The 20,531-nt window shown below is 42.9% G+C and overlaps 1 protein-coding gene and 1 non-coding gene across 8 annotated transcripts in view; both read right to left on the bottom strand.

Moving 5' to 3' along the window:
- The window catches only part of LOC143782312 (uncharacterized), a 261,375-nt gene that overhangs the window by 27,038 nt on the left and 213,806 nt on the right, over positions 1–20,531 (bottom strand). For all 7 annotated transcript variants that reach the window (XM_077269634.1, XM_077269639.1, XM_077269636.1 and 4 more), the window contains 2 exons: positions 18,018–18,036; positions 14,521–14,556 (listed from right to left, as the gene is read on the bottom strand). In XM_077269634.1, coding sequence (XP_077125749.1) covers positions 14,521–14,556; positions 18,018–18,036 — 55 coding nt within the window. The remainder of the gene's footprint in view (positions 1–14,520; positions 14,557–18,017; positions 18,037–20,531) is intronic.
- On the bottom strand, positions 8,224–8,373 carry LOC143783671 (U11 spliceosomal RNA). Its single transcript, XR_013217346.1, has one exon. It is a non-coding gene; the product is annotated as a U11 spliceosomal RNA (small nuclear RNA).

Below are 20,531 nucleotides of genomic sequence, written 5' to 3'. Positions count from 1 at the left end.
GAATTTGCACATTTCATACTGTGGGACACAAACATTAACATTATTACTAATTTCAGGGAATCTTGCATGTATTGAAGTTACCTAAACCCTTAAAGAGAACCCATCAGCATGATTTAGCAATGTAAAGTAAAGGCATGGCCACAATGTCACTGTTATTCACGCGGCCAGCTTATCACCCGAAAACTGCAATTGCGGACTAAATAACTATAAAGCGGATTTCTTCACTAAAGGTATCGATTTTATCTGTATAACAGCGCCATTATGGCCATGACTGACAAGCAAACACAGCTGTATAAGGATTTGTTGTTGAAGGAAGATTTGTATTTGTCAGTGGTACCATACTGGAGTACATTAAAACCGGATACCAAACTTTCTCCTCATTTCTTCCTAAAAACAAATAAATAAAACACCAATTTTGCCATTTGCTGACATTTTAAAAATTGTTTTAATTTGTGGCAAAACGTGAAGTTTTTTGTTACGGTAAAATCTCTCTCGTTTCCTTCACTGAGGGACACAGGACCATGGGTTATAGGCGGATACTAAGAACACAACTCAGAAAAAAACCTGACTTTTCCCCCAACAAGCTACATCTGGGCAGTTGACACGCAGCTATTCAATTAGTGTAAAGTAGTAGAAGTTAAACCAAATACCCCACTCCCCCAAACAAGGGAGGGTGCTGTGTTGCCCAATGAAGGCTACGAGAAAGATTTTATGGTGAAGGCCGGGGTCACACTTGTGAGAAACTAGTCTTGCGTCTCAATACCTGGCACTGCCGCCGGCGGTTCGGACCGGAGTGCTCAGTTAAATAGAAATACATGCAGCCGCACGCTCTAGTCCGAGTGCCGGCGGCATAACACTAAGCTAAACTGCATAGCTGGGTGTCAGCTGTCCAAATGTAATCTGTTTTGGAGGAATCTGCTTTTTCCTAATATGTATTCTCAATGTCAGCCTCCAGATGGCAGCAAAGAACCCATGGATCCCGTGTCCCCCAATCAACCAAGAAAAAGTGTTAGCTTGATTCGGTGAGTCGCACGATTAAGGAGATATCAATTTGTCGTCGTTTTAGCTTTATTACTTTTCTGCAATACAGACAATGAAAATTTTTTGGGTGTTGCCATAAATTGAGAGTTAAAAGCTTAACATTTTTCTGGCCACAAAGCTATATGAGGACTTATTAGAATCATAGAATGTTAGTGTTGGAAGGGACCTCAAGTATCAAAGTGTCCAACCCCCCTTGCTCAATGCAGGATTCACTTAATCTCACACAGAGGTCTGTCCAGGCTCTGTTTGGCCAAGTTCACACTGGGCGCTGTTGCTGCGCTTTTTTCTGCAGCAAAATCTGATCTTTTGGCAGGAAAGAATCTGCAGAAAATAAACATGTTTTCCGTGCCTTATTTTGCGGCTGTTTTTTTTTTTTTTATTCGTTTATTAGCAACAAAATAAGTAATGTTACATACATTTTGCATCCAAGATTATTAAACATAGTATGTGACACACATAAATCATGCATTGGTAGGCAGACAATAAAATACAACTTTCTCCTATATCCAGCATTATCTTGTGATTATTAGAATTATTGAGTCAATTGTAACATATGAATTATGTAAATAGGAAAGCTCATAAAACCAGAACTCCTGAAATAAAACTGTACTCTAACTACTATCTCGCCGCAATGCCTCATACCTGCCTCTCCACGTGAAATCCCCGACCCACAATAAATCTACAGGGTAAGATGGGAAGAATTCCACCTACCCCAGATCTTTTCAAATTTTCCCGGACATCCTCTATTTTGGTATAACGTGCGTTCATATGGAATGATCGAATTAACCAGATCAATCCAAGCTCTTGTAGATGGATTTGAGCTCCCCATCCACCGCAAAGCCAATACCTTCCGTGCCATAAAGAGCGTCTCGTGTAAGAAAATATCAATGTAATGATCCCAAGTCTCCTCCTCCCATACCCCAAATATACAAACTAGTGGGTCAAGGGGAACTGGAATTGATAGCAATGATGCAAGTAGTGATGTCACCTCCCTCCAATATTGAAGAACAACAGGACACCTCCATATCATGTGGATGAAGTCTGCATCTAAAGCACGGCATCGCACATACTCAGATGTTTGAAACCGACCCATCTTAAAAAGCCTTATCAGAGTTAAGTACGATTGGTGTAGTATGTATAACTGGGTCATCCTGTTGTTAACAGATGGAGATACTTTAATTGGAGATTCAAGAATGTCGTTCCATTCCTCCTCTTGCATACTAGAAAAAAGTCCCCCCCACTTCCCTTTAATAGAATTGACAGTAGACACAGCTCCCGAAGATAGCAAATAGGTATATAAGGAGGAGATAAGACCTTGGGGGCCTTGCGATTTAAGAATTCCTATCAAGGGTAAAGAGGATATAGCACGACCTACACCTGCCTGTCTCATGTATGATTGTACAGCTGACCGTAGCTGTAGATATCGGAAAAATTGGGATCTCGGTATATCATACTTGGTTTGCAATTGCTCAAAAGACACAAACACCCCACCATCATACAAATCACCTATTGAAGAGACACCATGCCCAATCCAAAAGTCGGATGACGGGTGATTCAATAAAGTTGAGAAATAACCATTCTTCCACAGGGGCATCTCTGCCACAACATCTGTGAATCCAACAGTTTTTTTAATTTGCCTCCAAACTGACCGCGCCAAGCGAAGCAAGGGTAGCATACGAGGAATATTAATTTTCTCCAACTCTAGAAAGTTCAGTGGACAGTCAGTTTGAGCCACATGAAGTAGATGACTTTCAGAGTTAGGAAGGCAATTATTGGGCATCCATTTATTGAGCGCTCTAACCTGACCAGCCAAGTAATAAATAAAAATCTGGCAACGCAGCCCCACCACCCTGCTTTGGTCTCTGCAGCGTAGACAGCTTAAGTTTGGGGCTGGATTTCCCCCATATGAAAGATGTGATTTGAGAATTCAGGCTTGTAAAGAAGAATTTAGGGATTAGCACCGCGCTGTGTTGAAGACAGTAACAGAGCTTAGGGAGCAGTATCATTTTAATTAAGTTGACACGGCCGGCTACTGACAACGGAAGTTTGCTCCAAGCCGCAAATTTAGATTTAACTAATTCTAACAACGGGACTATATTAAGTTGTAGATCAGATCTACTACATCGAGAGATATGTATACCCAGGTATTTAAAGCTAGGTACAATAGGGAGGGGGGAAAAGGGTCCCAAGGCCGGGCGTCGGAGTATGGGAGAGAGACATCAATGCTGATTTGTCCCAATTTATGTATAGGCCTGAGTGTTTACTGAATTTGTCTACAGTAGCGATTACCTGCGGTAGTGTTACCTCCGCCTCATCCATAAATATCACCATGTCAGCATATAGACCAAAGGTGTCCACATGACCAGCTATATTAATGCCTTTAATTTCGTCAGAGGACCTTACACGTTATCGCCAGAGCCTCTATTGCGAGAGCAAAGAGGGCCGGGGAAGAGGGGACACCCCTGGCGGGTCCCTCTGTACAATGAAAAAGATTTAGAGACGGAGCCGTTAATTATATGGGCCTTGGGTTTCAAATACAATAAACCTACCCATTTCAAGAATTTATCCCCAAAACCGTACTTTTTTAAAAATGCTAATAGGAAGGGCCACTCAAGGGAGTCAAAGGCTTTGGCCGCATCCAATGATGCCAGTGCCCAGGAGTTATCTTGTTCCAATGAGCTATATTGGACTACTGATTGGACCCGTCTGATGTTAATCGAAGTATTTTTACCAGGCATAAAACCCGTTTGGTCTGGATGTATGAGGTCTAATATAATCGAATTTAGTCTTGTAGCTAGGATTTTAGTAAAGATTTTATAGTCTACATTTACTAGTGAAATAGGCCTATAAGATCCACACTCCAATGGGTCCTTCCCTTCCTTTTTGAGTACAATAATGTTTGCTTCGTAGAACATATCGGGCATAGAACCCTCCTCCCACACCCCCCGAAACACCCTTAACAAAAGTGGTGCCAGTATATCATGATATTTCCTGTATAGTTCAATGGGAAACCCGTCTGGGCCAGGGGCCTTCCCAGAGGCCATATCCTTCAAAGCATGTTCAACCTCCTCCAGGGTAAACTCCGCGTCCATAAAGGCTCGCTGAGCTGGGGTCAGTAGGGGATATGTTACATCCGATAAATAATCCAGGTTTCCCTGAATATCAAAATCACACTTAGATGTATATAGCTACTTATAATAATCATGAAAGCAGCGAAGTATCTCCTCAGTCTTGGACACCAATGATCCGTCGGGTATTCGAATCTGTAGTATAGTATTGGAGACATTATGTTGGCGTACCAGAAAAGCCAAAAATTTGCTAGCCTGGTTTCCCAATTCAAAAAAGGATTGACGGGTAAAAAATAATTTACGCTTAGATTTAGTGTCTGTATGCTGAACATATAACCTCTGGGAAGTTAACCACTCAAGTCTATTACCATTAGTTGGATCAGATTTATATGCAGACTCCGAATCTTTTAGTCGTTGTTCCATCTCGTCATCCTCCCTCGAAGTCACCCTTTTTATGTAAGATATCGTAGAAGACAGACACCCCCTTAGAAATGCCTTAAGGGTATCCCAGAATAGATTAGTGTTTTGGGGTTCCGGGTGGGATAAAATAAAGCCATTCAACTGGTCCACAGTTCTATCATCGGAATCTATTAACTTAAGCCAAAATGGATTCGATTTCCCCACTATGCCGCTATTTGAGTGCCAAAATTTAAGTTTAAGAATAACCGGACTGTGGTCAGAAATTCCCCTATTGCCATGTTCGACACTATCCACCCACGTTGCCAACCCCTCGGATCCAAATATAATATCCAGGTGAGAGAGGGAACGTCTGGTAGATGAGTGACAGGTATAACCTTTTACCCCCGGGTGGCGAGTTCTCCACATATCCAACCAACCACTACCCTCCATAAATAAGGCCAATGGGGATGGAGTCGGAGAGGAGAGTTCCCCCGCTATATCGTCACCCAGTCTCAGCCTATCCAAGCGGGCGTCCATGACCAGATTGAAATCCCCCATGCATATGACATTTGCATCCGGGTAGCTTAGGGCAAAGCTCATTGCCATCCAGAGTATTGATAGATTAGCTGGAGGAGGGTTGTAAACACATAATAGGACGCATTTACGAGAATTAATTGATGCGTGTACAAAGACGAATTGACCTTCAGGATCCCTCTTAGCCTCTCTCATCTTCCATCTAATGTCCCTGTGAATTAACAGTGAAACCCCTCTGAATAACTAGTGTGGAACGCATGTATGGACCACTGCACCCACGGTTTCTGTACACATCGGGCCGTGTCCCTAGTCAAATGTGTCTCAACCAACGCTACGATGTGTGGGTGATAGCGCTTGATCTGTGAAAATACCTTAATCTTTTTCCGGGGAGTTTTAATACCCTGCACGTTCCAGGTCATGTATATTATTTCAGACCCCATGCTCACTCGTCAAAATATAATAAACAATGTTGTCCGGGAAGGGCCTAAGGATAACACAGAGGTCGAGAGATCCACTGGCGGCGATTTCTACCTAAATAACAGATAAAACAAACATAGAAAGAAAAACAAACCAAGAACCCAACGATGTAGGAGCGTCGTCCCATGCTCCTATTATCTAGTGAAAACGGGGATACCCTCGCTAGAATAAGCGTTCGGTATTGTTGGTAGGTTAGACACCCACATGGAAAGCTTCACTATATAATTATCCACTCAAGTGCCTTAGGATGTCTTTGCATTGGACACCTTGTGGACCCGCAAATACTCAGTTGCCTCCTCCGGATCAGTGAAAAATATAGAGGAACCCTCATGAACGACCCCGCAGGCGAGCAGGATAAATCATGGAGTATACAACATTCCGGTCTCTGAGTGGTTTCTTAATTTCTTGGAACCGTGCCCGTTGCTTCTGAAGCTCCATGGAGAAATCCGGAAAGATCGAGATTGTGGCATTGTGGAACTTAATAGGGCTCTAATGTCTTGCCAGACGTAGGATAGCATCTCTGTCTTTGCAATTGAGAATACGCGCCAAGAAAGGTCTCGGCGGAGCCCCAGAAGGGAGGGGCCTCGTAGGGACTCTATGGGCCCTCTCCACAGAGAAGGTTGAGGAGAATTCACCTTCCAGAGAAGTCTTAAGCCAATCCTCTAGGAACTCCTCAGGTCGCTGGCCCTCTGAGCGCTCCGGTAGGCCAATAATACGAATATTATTCCGACGCAGTCTATTCTCCAGGTCATCCGCTTTTTGTTTCCAGGCGTTTATGGAGCCAGCCACCTTTGTCAATTTAGTCTCCATGGGCGTGATGGTATCTTCTATTTGTGACACTCTTGTTTCAACCTCCGCAAGGCGTCCTCCCATGGTCTGCATATCTAGTCTTAGATGGCCCACCTCAGTATGTACATCCTCTATCTTTTCGGTAAGAGAAGATCTAGTTAAGGAGATAGCCTGCATTAGTTGTTCAGAGGCCTGTTTAAGGGTTAACTCCTCTTGGTCCCCCTCCTCATTACTATCAGAAGAACGACCTTTACGCTGATTCTGTGAGGGGTTATTCCTGAGGGTCCGTCCACCATGCGGGGGGTTCTCTCTGGCGAATTTTTTAAGTCTATCAGCCGTTCCTGATCCTTTGGAGTGCTGCATAGCTGACAGGGATGAGAGGCAGCTAAGTAACTAAAGTTATGATCTGAGATAATGTCCAGCTCCAATCTCAGGTAAATAGCAGAGCCGGCAGAGACTGTTTATGTATTGCTGTGATGCAGCCTTGGGTATGCAGAGCACCTCTAACAGCAGGCGCTTCTGCTCCCAGATTACAGCAAAGTTCTATGCCCCAAGGGGGAGGAGAGTTTGCAGCAGAGGCAAAGGCAGCAGAGGGGGAGGGGAGCCAGACCCTCCAAATTACTAGCACCAGTAGGGCAGGTGTCTTCAGATGGGGGGGTGCGCGGGGCCCAATTTTCCAGAGCACTCACCGCCTGTCCCCTCAATGTAGTGCAGGATGAGTGTCCACCTCCCAAGTAGCGCTGCAGATATAATGCTTGGCGCCGCGTCTCCTCTCACCAGAGTGCGCGCCTCTGTAATGACTGCCGCCCACGCCGGAACCGCCGATCAAAACTCCCCAGCTCCCGGTGTATCAGAGTCCGGTCACTGGCCTTCGGGCACCGAACTGTATCCAGAGCTCAGGGGGGAACTGCCGGGACCGAGGGGATGCTGGCGCCGCTCTGTGCGCCTTAGAGCGCGCGCCTGTAAAATGGCCACCGCCTCACACAGGCCTCACCGCTTCTGCAGGCTCCGCCGGCTCCTGGCTCTCCTCCGAATATCACAGCGCCTCCCGCAGCGGCCACACACTCTCCAGGGTCCAAGGGGGGCTACAACTCCCGAGCAGCCCGCGTTTCAAAGGGGTCTGAGTGGCAGGATAACAGCAGGATATTGGGAGCTCTCCCAGGGTACGTCTTCTCTCTTCAGCTACATAGCCACGCCCCCATTTTGCGGCTGTTTTGGCATGCTAGATTTGTTTCTTGTGCACGCTGATAAAGTTCGGTATTGAAAAAAAAAAAGTTCCATTCCAAAGAATGAGGTTTGGGCACAAAAAACGCTGCAAGAAATGATACCTGCATTTTTGGTGTGATTTTTCATTGTTTTTTTTTTTTCACCACTCACTCAATTCAATGGGTGCAAAACACAAAAAACGCTGAAAATAGTGACATGCTCTATGTCCAAAAAACCATGCAAAGCACAAAATGCTGATGACAAGGAAATCTCAGACATAGCTGGTACTGTAAAACACAGCTGAAAATTAGTATAAAAAATGCATTAAAAAAACGCAGCAAAAAAGATGAGTGTGAACTTAGCCTTTGAAGACTTCTATTGAACTCACCAACTCTAGTATAAGAGCCAGGAGCTGATGACAGGAGCCCCTTTAAGTAATATAGGAGCCATATTCTGATGATGACAGGTGCCCCTTTAGCAATATAGCAGCCATATTTTGATGATGACAGGAGCCCCTGTAGAAATATAGGAGCCGTATTCTGATAACAGGAGCCCCTGTAGAAATATAGGAGCCAGGATCTGATTAACAGGTGGCCCTTAGGCAATATAGGAGATGTGCTTCTTATTACCAGTAGGGGAGAATTCAGTACTCATGGAAAACCCCATCTATTAGACACCATTGCTTCCTTCTATTTTTTTACAGACTAGTCTAGATGCCCGGATTCATGATCACAGGCAGTCCAAGTTACGAAAATTATGCCTTCAAAATCACTTGATCATTATTCCACACCACTGTCCCCTGGAAAAGTGATGTGCCAGGCAATGAGGTCCATATGATTTAGAGGAACAAACCTCCTTAGAAAAATCATATGCACCTCATTATACTCATGATACATATTGTATAGCATTTGCTTATATCTTATATGGTCTAACTACCTATCCATGAGTATGCTGTACTGATTGCTGTGTATTTGCTCTGTGTCTTCTCACTTTATAGGTGACCATATACCATACTGACTGATTTCTTAACCCTCCGTCAGGGGCAACTGATCTGACAGGCGCAGCTCACTTAGTTTCATGTCTCTATTTTCAGTGGTTTGTCTGGGAAACACCATCCTCCCAGTACCTTCCTAACTTTAAAGGCTGTATGAAACCTGAGAAGCCTCTTGTGCTGCAGAGCTGCAGGAGATCAGATATCGGTGTTTTGGCTTCTCAGGCTCATTGCCCCTGAATGTGTCACACCTTTGACGGTTAGAATTTGCTGTTTTTATTCATCCCAATTGTTTTTTTTAGCTTCTTTTATGAATAGCTAGTGCTAAATTTGTGGATTTGTCATAAAAGGTTTTGTTAGAAATAAGAGTGTGCTTCTCAGGCACATTGCGCCCTAACACATTCTCTCTCTTGCTTCAGCTTTTCTTCTGAAATGGTGAGGAGAATATTTGACTTGTCCAATGCCCTTCATGTTGAGCAAGTGCAAAATATACTGATTGATGATGAGACAGACCCCTTACAGCTAGAAGATTTAGGGGAAGAAAGTGACATTGATTCAGAAGATGATGTGGAAGAATGTCCAGATGTGTCTGATACAGGTCAAGTTGGAGAGAGTGAGGAGGATGCTCAAGACATAGAAACATATTACTTTTCTGGTTATTAAACATTTTGTTTCCACCTGATTATGTGTATTCTCATTTATTACATTCCTATTAAGGTAACTGATCACTTTTAGAGCATTGAAATTTAAAAAAAAAGGAAAATATAGCCAATTTTCTAGCCTGTGCCGGACAGGTGCAATGCCCCTAAACTCGTTATGAAACATATTGCCCCTGACGGAGGGTTAAAATTGTTATTTAAGCTGACCACATAATGGATTTAGGTTTATTTATCCTCCAATAATCGGTAAATATGGTGCATTATTACCCTTATATGTCCACTTTACTTTGATAAGACATATCTGCAGGATATACTTCCCTCTATATTTCAATTTTGCACAAAACCACTAGATGGAACAGTAGCATCTGTATTTTGTCTGATTGCATCAAGAACAAATGAGAACAAATTCTCACTTAATGATGGCAGCAAAGGACATTTTCCGGCTAGCAGAGCAGAATGCCTCGTCATTAACAGCTTTGCACATAAAAAGGGCAAGAAAATGAAAGGGCAAAATTCTTATGTCAAAATCAACTGAGACAAGGGTAATGGTCACTGAATCTGTTAATTTTTCAGCTAATAGTAGACCTATTGGACCGTCTAAGCACAAACCTGTTCACAAACAGATGCAACAGGAAGGTAAAAAACATTCTGTTTGCTAGATCCAAGAGAAAACCTTCATGTAGTAGATACATTCCAGGTAACTTGGAACTTCAATCTAACCTATGCCTTTCCTACAATATTGATGATCCCAGCCATACTAAGGAAGTGCAGGGAAGACCAGGTGAGGATAATCCAGATAGCCCCATTCTGGCCCAAAAGACCATGGTTTTTGTGGATGAGGCTCATGTCAATATCTGATCCATGGATCTTACCAGAGATCCTGGGTCTACTCACCCAAGGTCCAGTTAGGCATCCACAAGTAGTGGGAATTAATTTAACAACATGGAATTTGAAAGGTCACTGTTAACCAATTGTTTTTTTTTTTTCCAAGTTTAGTATCTACTTTACCCTAAGAGCAGGATACAGATAGTGACAAAAATATATGGTAGGACCTGGAAAAAATTCCTGTCTAGTTCATGGTTAAGTTTGCGTGAAGAAATATCCTGGAGTTTCTCCAAAAAGGATTAGAGTTTGAGCTATCCACTAGGATTCTGAAAAGGCAGATTTAAGCCCTGTGAGCATTGTAAAACTGACTTGGCAGGAAATAGATGGGTAGCTACTGTAGATGTATTAAGGCTTGTGATAAGTCTAGGCCAATCCCTGGTCCGAAAATTCCTCATTGGGATCTGAACCTGGTGCTAGAGGTACCAACCAAACCCCTCTTAGAACCGTGGATATCTTTATTAAGTCAAATGTCAGTAACGAGACAATTGAGGAAGAGCCATTTGTTTCTTTCCAAGGCTCAAGGAAAGGTCTTAAAATCTCGAGGGGTATCTTAGCTAGATGGAAGCCATTAGGTTATTCTACTGCTCTTGTGGTATCACAGTCCCAGAGAATATAGGAACTCATTCTACTCAGATTGTCGTGACCTCTTGGGCAGAGAAGGTGGAGGTGTTTATAGGCCATGTAAGGCAGCAACACTGTCTTTTCCTTCAACCTTCTATAAACACTATAGGCTTGATCTGTCCTCCTCTGCTAATCTATCCTTTGGGAGAAGGGTTCTACAAGCAGTGGTCCCTCCCTAAGGTGGATTTGGTTCCTCTGTAAATATCCTGTGTGATATGGTCATGTGTGAAAGGAAAAGACTAAATCAATTAATTGTAATGGCATTTTCCAGAGCCCATGACAGCATGCTTATAATTCCCCCCCCCCCCCCCCCCCATCACTGGGTTTGGTATGCACTATTTAAGTTTAGGTGTATAGGCTAAATGGTATTGTGATTACTGTCTGGTGATGGTATGGTCATATAACAGTCTTGAAGGTCATCACATGCTCTGTAACCCAACTTGTGCGTGGAGAGATTCCACCTTTCTATTCAGTAGGTTCTTGATGGGAGGCCTCCCGCTTGTGTAGTGCTGTCACGAGCTCTGAAAATCCCATTACCGGGAAATAATTTAGTTTATATCATTTAATGTGAAGAGGAATAAACAAAAATGGCAGTTCTGTCAGTCTCTTGTATATATGTTTTCTTTGTGGTGTTTATCAGGAGGGATAACTAATGATTAGTGATGAGCCAGTGTACTCGTTGCTCTGGTTTTCCCGAGCACGCTCGGGTGATCTCAGAGTATTTATGACTGCTCAGAGATTTAGTTTTCATCGCGGCAGCTGAATGATTTACAGCTATTAGCCAGGCTGAGTACATGTGGGGGTTGCCTGGTTGCTAGGGAATCCCCACATGTAATCAAGCTCGCTAGTAGCTGTAAATCATTCAGCTGCCAGGATGAAAACTAAATATCCGAGCAGTCAAATACTCGGAGGTCACCCGAGCGTGCTCGGGAAAACTCGAGCAACGAGTATATTCGCTCATCACTACTGATATATTTTTATTGCACTGGTCACTATGGATGTGGTGATAACAAATCTGTCTTTTTTGGGTATTAGCATTTTATTTTAGGAGTAACCTAAACAACTTTTTATTCTGAAAAACATTTTTACCTTTTCATTTCTTTTTAAACACTTCACTTTGTTTTAATTTTATTTTGTCCCATATGGGGACTTGAACACACAATCCATTGATCACACTGATAATACATTGCTCTACTCATGTAGTGCAGAACATTAATCAAGCCTGTCAGTGTTAGGCAGAGTTCACCATATTTTTGGTCCGTGTGCTATCTGGAGGAAACATTAACTGCACTCCTTCAAATGCTATTCAATGGGGCTGTACACATGAATGATTTTTTTTTACAAGACTGAATCTGCATGTGAAAGAAATTGAGCATGATCTAGTTACTTCTGTGTGTTGATGGCTTGTCCAATCAAATCTATAGCTACTCAAAAAAGAAAAAAATTGGATTCCATACAGAGCCACAGTATAGCATAGAAATTTTACGGAGACACTGCAATACTTCAACATAGGACATTATTTGGTCATGTATATTTTTAATAACTGCTGTTGTATAGAAACAGATTGCACACGGACTTCTTATGAATCGCAAATGAGAAAAAAAATTGTCCGAGTTTTCTGGATGAAACTGATTATTTTTCTATACGATCATGTAAACCCGGATTGATACTGACAAGCAGACTAATAGACCACATCTCAGGCAGAGTCAACTAGGCCTTGATCTATGGAAGACCTGGAAGCCATTTTTAGGCTTCTGATTGAAAAATCTAGAATTAGAACTATGGTATTCCTCTGTGTGGACCTGATGGGGTGATCGACAAAGCAATCTACCTCTGTCACACTCCTTACATGCAGCTGCTGCTATTGACCATGGCATGTAGAATCCCTGCAAACAATGACTGTAATCAATTCCTTCTGCTTGATCTCTTAGCAAGGGAAATTCAATGCTGTTAGGCAGAGGTACCAATATATCACTGCCTTTTCAAGTCCCAATGGTAAAGTGGCATGTTCATTAGGATAGGTACAGTGAAAGGTAGAGAGAAGTCCTGAGGTGGTTAATTTGAAACTTTTTTTCTCTCGTGTTTTCACTGGAGGAATAATGACAGTACAGAACTAAAGGCCCCGTCTCACATAGCGAGATCGCTAGCGAGATCGCTGCTGAGTCACAAGTTTTGTGACGCAACAGCGACCTCAGTAGCGATCTCGCTATGTGTGACACGTACCAGCGATCAGGCCCCTGCTGTGAGATCGCTGGTCGTGTCGGAATGGCCTGGACCTTTTTTTGGTCGTTGAGGCCCCGCTGACATCGCTGAATCGGTGTGTGTGACACCGATCCAGCGATGTCTTCACTGGTAACCAGGGTAAACATCGGGTTACTAAGCGCAGGGCCGCGCTTAGTAACCCGATGTTTACCCTGGTTACCAGCGTAAATGTAAAAAAAAAAAAACAGTACATACTCGCCTTCTGATGTCCGTCAGGTCCCTTGGCGTCTGCTTCCTGCTCTCACCGACTCCCGGCCGTACAGTGAGAAGTGAGAGCACAGCAGTGACGTCACCGCTGCGCTCTGCTCTCACTGTACGGCCGGGAGTCGGTGAGAGCAGGAAGCAGACGGCAAGGGACCTGGACACCGAAAGGCGAGTATGTAGTGTTTGTTTTTTTTGGTAACCAGGGTAAACATCGGGTTACTAAGCGCGGCCCTGCGCTTAGTAACCCGATGTTTACCCTGGTTACCCGGGTGCTGCAGGGGGACTTCGGCATCGTTGAAGACAGTTTCAACGATGCCGAAGTCGTTCCCCTGATCGTTGGTCGCTTGGGAGAGCTGTCTGTGTGACAGCTCCCCAGCGACCACACAACGACTTACCAACGATCACGGCCAGGTCATATCGCTGGTCGTGATCGTTGGTAAATCGCTTAGTGAGACGGGGCCTTAACCCAAGCAAAATTGCAAACAGGTTGTGCTTATGGAGGAAGAAAAGTAAAGGGGTTGTCCAATTGCAAGAAAAAATAAATCTTTAGCTGTGCTCATAATCTAAAAAACGAACAATTTAATAATACATTGGTATTTCTAAAGGTGCCATGATCTTATGTTATCATAAGCTTTCCCGACAGCTGCACTTCTGGTTTGTGTTCAACATGTTATTAGAACTATTTGTGAATAGAGCTAGTTAGTAGGTAGGCTAATTTCAAAACCAAAATTGGTGTCCCTCTGTCTATGCAATGGCAGTAACGATAATGAAGATGAAGGGGTTACGGTAATTCCTGCACTGACTGGACAGAGGAGACCAAAGATCAATTAGGTCACTGGTATGTCGACAGAAGTGTGAGCTTCAAAATGCATTGACAAACCGCATTTATTCTACATGGGTCTCTGGCTCCATCCACCAACCGTCTCCTCTGTCCAAGCAGCACAGGAATTAACCCATTCTCCACTATTGATATCCTGTTATCTTTGTGGGTCTGCATCAGCCTTTACCCAAGTGAAATAAGTATTTGTGGTCACACAACACTGCCAGGTGAACAAATTTTCCCGATCAATTGATATCTTTTCTACCCGGTTAAGACCCTATTTGTGCTATTGTTTTGCCAGGTTTTTTACCTATTAGGCAGCCATAACAGTGATGGTTAGCTCCTGAATTAAGGCAGTCAGACAGTCCACTTCACACACCAAGGAGTACAAGTACAAACTAAGTGCACCTGCTGTGACAGCTGCCGTTAACAAGAAATCGGGGCACATTTGAAAATACAAATTTATTAGTAAGAGGTTTATCTTTACATTATTTTTCTGGCATGTACTGCCCCTTTCATTCATTGTTAATCTGAAAACAAAAAGGTATATTAACAAATTCTTACCAGATATGCTAGAGCTTTCTTCATTCTTGCTTCATCCTGTTGAAACAGAAATACATATTAAAACCACAGATATGCACATTTTAATATGATGGACATTCTGCATCAATAATCTACAGCAGGACCGCAATCATGGCATGGTGGTACGCTTATGAAAAGAAAAATAGGAATATTAAAGAAATAAAAAATACAGAAATTAAAAAATAAAAAGTGATGTCAGTTGGCAGCTTTATCTTTCATTTACTGAAATCATCGGTACAGAAGGTATTCACACGTATCCTGCAGGACAGGTATTAATGTGGTCAGCATTTTGGAGAGAATATTTTGGAAGTTTTCCTGAAGCCCCGGGCAGCAGAGCGCTCCATCTGCGCACGCACAGCCACAGAAAGATGGCCGCGCCCACCGGTAAACGGCTGAATAGCGCAGATCGCGCTCTTTTTCATCTCCTGGGCAGTGGATATTCTCTGTTGGACATGCGCACACCACTACGCCACCAACGGAATGATGAGCCTGATCTGGGGGAGAAACAGCGCTGTCACCACGCCCATAGGACCAGACCAGCGTGACAGCAGAAAACGGCGACTTTGCAAAGGTATTTCGGCAGCATAGGTGGGTAATAAAGGCACACAAAGACACTAATGTAACGCCCAGCTCTGCCCCTATTTAACGCTTTTTTTAGCTCATCTTCAAAAAACGGGGTGACAGGTTCCCTTTAAAAAATATTGCCTTAGCCCTACATTTTTTCATTTTCACAAGAGTAAGAGGAGAAACTGGACCCAAAATTTGTCGTGCAGTTTCTCTCGAGTACACCAATATCCCGTATGTGGTGGAAAAATACTGTTTGTGCACATGGCAGGGCTCAGAGGGGAAGCAGCACCATTTGACTTTTGGAACGCAAAATTGGCTGGAATAGATAGATAGCGGACACCATGTTGTGTTTTCAGAGCCCCCTTTTCACAAAGGTAGGAGGTACGAGGTAAAAGGACAAAGCATATTGTTGTGCAGTTTCTTTTGAGCACACCAATAACCCATATGTTTGGATGCAAGGCAGGGTCTGGAAGGGACAGAGCACCATTTGACTTCTTGAAAGCAAAATTGGCTGGAATAGATAGTGCTTAAAACAGTGGAAATCCCTGCCAGACAAGACCCAATTTTAGAAACTACACCTCTCAATGAATTTACCTAGAGGTGTGTTGAGCATTTTGAACCCACAGGTGCTGCACAGAATTTTAAAGCCAGTGTTCCCCACCTCCGGCCCTCAAGAGCCACCAACAGATCATGTTTTCAGGCTTTCCTTAGTATTAGGCCGGGATCACACAGCGAGATACGGCCGAGTCTCGCAGGTTAAAACCAAGCTCTGGCACTACAGAGCGGAGCGTGCGGCCGCACAGCAATACATGGAGCCGCACGCTCCGTTTTGGAGTGCCGGTGCCAGAGCTTGGTTTTAACCTGCGAGACTCGGCCGTATCTCGCTGTAGTGGGACTCCGGCCTTACACAGGTAATGGGATTCTTGGTCGTCCAGCTGATGCAAGTATCACCTGTGTAATACTAACAGGTGAGGATGTTACCTTTAGTAGCCAGTCAAACCCATTTGTGTCAACTTCTGTGCATGTTATCAGGCCAAAATCACCAGGGTTTGTAAAGCTTTGAACAGGGTCATTTAGGCTATGTGCACACGTTGCATCTCTTGGCAGAAAACACAGCTGTGGAATTGTCGCGTTTTTTGTGCGGATCCGCAGTGTTTTTGCTGCAGATTTTCAGCGTTTTTTACCCCTGCGGATTTCTATAATGGCATGGGTACAAAAACGCTGCAGATCCGCAAAAAAGAAGTGACCTGCTACTTCTTTTAATCCGCAGTGTTTCCGCACGGAATGTTCCGCACCATCAGCACAACGTTTTTTCTCATTGATTTACATTGTACTGTAAATCAATTGCGGATCTGCAGCGTTTCTGCACCGCAAAAAACCCTGCGGATCCGCAACATGTGCACATACTCTTAGATGTTTTGGGTTGTCATGATATGATTTAAATAAAGAAAACACAGTAGTTTGACAATAAATGGCTTCAATTAACCACTAACCATGAGTGGAGAAAAAGTTTTGGGGTTATCATCCATATTCTCTGATAAAAAGGCCAAGAAAGCAAAAATTCTGCTGGGGCATGTAAACTTTTGAGCACAACTGTATACAGAGATAGAGAGATATATAAATATAGATATATAAAAAGTGTTTTTTGCATCGCTGTATTCTGAAAGCTATAGCTTTTTTATTTTTCCCACTGATGTAGCTGTATGGCGGTTTTTTTTTTTTTTTTCGGGACAAGATTAATCTATTTGATTGAGTTTCATTCCATTTTATTCGGCGGTGTGATGTAAAAGCTTCTTTAGCCCAGCTTTTTTATTTTTCTTTATGGTATTCACTATAGGAGTCAAATAGAGCGACAGTTTTGTAACTTAGGTCGTTACAGATGCGGTGATATCAAATGTGTACTTTAGTTTCACATAAATATATTTATTTATTGGTGTAATAATTTTTGTTCTTTATTTTGTGAGGGTGTTTTGTTTTTTTTTAATATTAATTTTTGCTAATTTATTATTTATTTTTTACTTAGTCCCTCTATGGGACTTTAATTTTTCTCTGATCATTGGTCTCATGCATTGCAATACACATGAACTGCAATGTATGAGACCTGTCAGATTACACCAGAAGAACGCCTGTTATATCCTGACTATGGCAAGGTCTAAAAGGCCACCATACCTGGCACACCAGTAAGTCATTGTTTGACCTCCGGGTGCTACGGCAACCATTGTCTCCCGGTGATTTTGCTGCAGGGGTGCCAATAAGCGGTGAGAGAGGGAGCCACCTCCATCTCACAACCTTCTAAATGCCATGATCGCAGCATCTGGAGAGTTACCACAGTTACTCTCAGGTACGCCGAGCTCCCGGCAGTGATTGTGTCAGGAAATGCTTATGTTTCAGCACCTCCCGTAGGATCACAAGCTGTGACCGGTTACTTAGACTGATCAGAAAGTGGTGACTTCAGTAATTGGTCCTCGCATCTCTAGCCATACTGCACAGCTGTGATTGCTGTCGGCATGGAGCTGTCAATGTTTGTTTTCATGACAAGTATAGCACGTCATGATGTGGGAACTGACATGTTCATGACGTGCTATACCAGTCATTAGTTGTTAAAAAAAATAAAAATCTAACTGCTCATCTGTCCTGTCATCCCTGCAGCCATTGTAATGTCTTGACGTTACAATGTGAGAAGTAACAGCACACCACACAGTGATGTCAGAAGTCTAGTTCAGCTGTAAGCTACGGCCTTGAGTGAAGATGTTGATAAAGATGGACGCAATGGAGGAAAGGGGATAGAAGAAGCATGGAGGACTAGATAGAGGGATGTAGGTTAGGTGAGAAATGAAGGGAGTAATTTTTTTTTGCCATTAGACTGGACCTCATTTCTGCATAAACACATTACATATATACACATTACTTACATTCTTGTCATCAGCCCATCTGAAAATATAAAGCACAATGCATTAATCACAGTCACTAAAGCTAAAGTTTCTTTACAAAAGTAGTGTTAAGTTGCATCATAAAGAACCCATCAGATTTCAGTTACGGTATTTCCTCTGTTCCCAATGATTTTTTTCCCTGAGCCAATTTTTCTTTTTTACTCCTTCCAAGAATAATAACTTTTGTACTCTATTGTTAACAAAGCCATGTAAAAGGCTTCCTTTATGTAGCATTAGTTGTTTATATTACCATATGATGAACTGAAGGCTAGGTAAAAAAGTGGGCTGTAATTGTATTGCATTGTATGGGGCAAATGTTTCTATGAAGCATCTTTCGGGGCCATAATCAACCTTTGTGCAGCATTATATGGGGCAAATGTTTCTATGGAGCATCTTATGGGGCCATAATAAAAAGTGAAATTCCACATTTTTTTTTTTACCATGTTCACTAAATGCTAAAACCTGACCTGCCATTATGATTCACCGGCTCATTATGAGTTCATAGACAGCAAACATGTCTAGGTTCTTTTCTTATTTAAATGGTGAAAAAAAAATCCAAACTTTGGGAGAAAAAAAAATGGCGCCTGTTAGAAGCACACATCAGCTGTTCAAAGCAGCTGACGTGTTCGGAAAGATGTGGGCTCAGTGCCACAGCCCACGTCAAAGGGAGGGATTCCAACGTGGGTGTACTATTAGGCCATGTGCACACGTTCAGTATTTTTCGCGTTTTTTTCGTGTTTTTTCGCTATAAAAACGTGATAAAAATGCGAAAAAAACGCTAACATATGCATCCTATTATTTACAGTGTATTCCGCATTTTTTGTGCAAATGTAGCCTTTTTTTCTGCGAAAAAATCGCATCGCGGGAAAAAAAGCAACATGTTCATTAAAATGCGGAATTGCAGGGATTCCGCACACCTAGGAGTGCATTGATCTGCTTACTTCCCGCACGGGGCTGTGCACACCATGCGGGAAGTAAGCAGATTATGTGCGGTTGGTACCCAGGGTGGAGGAGAGGAGACTCTCCTCCACGGACTGAGCACCATATAATTGGTAAAAAAAAAAAAGAATTAAAATAAAAAATAGTCATATACTCACCTTCGATGGCCTCCGGAGTCAACCCGCCTCTCCGGTGCATGCTGCGCTTCGGTTTCTATAGCTGGTGTGCGGTGAAGGACCTGCGATGATGTCGCGGTCTTGTGATTGGTCGCGAGACCGGTCATGTGACCGCTCACGTGACCGCGACGTCATGGAAGGTCCTGAACCACACCGGCATCTATAGGAACGGACGCCGCTGAGGAGATACGCTGTCTGCAGGTGAGTATAACCAATTTTTTTTATTATTTTTAAACATTCTATCTTTTACTATAGATGCTGCATAGGCAGCATCTATAGTAAAAAGTTGGTCACACTTGTCAAACACTATGCTTGACAAGTGTGACCAACCTGTCAGTCAGTTTTCCAAGCGATGCTACAGATCGCTTGGAAAACTTTAGCATTCTGCAAGCTAATTACGCTTGCAGAATGCTAAAAAAAACGCAAAAAAAAAAATGCGGATTTCTTGCAGAAAATTTCCGGTTTTCTTCAGGAAATTTCTGCAAGAAATCCGGACGTGTGCACATACCCTTACCCCCAATGTTGGAAAGGGGTTAAATAGTTCAGACATGACTTGACATGACATTTAGGGTATGTGCACACGTCAGGATTTCTTGCAGAAATTTTCCTGACAAAAACCGGACATTTCTGCCAGAAATCCGCATGAGTTTTTTTTTCGCATTTTTGATGCGCTTTTTTTTTTTTTTTGCGGTTTTTCCCAATGCATAGAATAGCAGGAAAAACGCAAAAAACCCGCAAAATTAATGAACATGCTGCTTTTTTTTTTTTTTTTTTTTAACCGCGATGCATTTTTTCGCGGAAAAAAAAACACGCATCATGTGCACAAAAATTGCAGAATGCATTCTAAAAAAAAAATGCGAAAAAACCTGAACGTGTGCACATACCCTCACGCCATATGTCGTGTGCTTGACTTTGTTACGGTCTTCGATGCCAAGCCCACATCTTTCCCTGCACATGATGGTTGATTTAATCAGCCATAACATGCCTTAACAGCCGCAGGTGGATCAGTGCTCCACCCACAGCTGTTAACCAGGTAAATCCCACTGTCAATCCTTGACAGTGGGATTTAACAAGCTCCAGCTGGAAGCGAGTCAGGCAAGCCGCCTATTGGTATTCTTGTCACGTGACTGCGTCGCGTCGATGGGTTGCCATGACAGCCGCAGTGTCTGCAGAAGAACCCCGTGCCTGTCATTACGATACGCTGAACGCTGGCTTGTGGCTGGCGTTTATAGCAGATTGTGATGTCTGCTATAAATAGCAGACATCAGCCATGCTATGTATTGTACAGGTGATCAGATGATCGCATCTTCAAGTCTCCTAAGGGAACCATTAAATAAAAGTAAACAGTGGGGGAAAAAATGTTTTAAAAAATATGAAAAAA

The sequence above is a fragment of the Ranitomeya variabilis genome, chromosome 6 (genome assembly GCF_051348905.1).
Source record: "Ranitomeya variabilis isolate aRanVar5 chromosome 6, aRanVar5.hap1, whole genome shotgun sequence".
Lineage (NCBI taxonomy): Eukaryota > Metazoa > Chordata > Amphibia > Anura > Dendrobatidae > Ranitomeya > Ranitomeya variabilis.
This window is presented reverse-complemented; position numbering and strand designations above follow the sequence as displayed.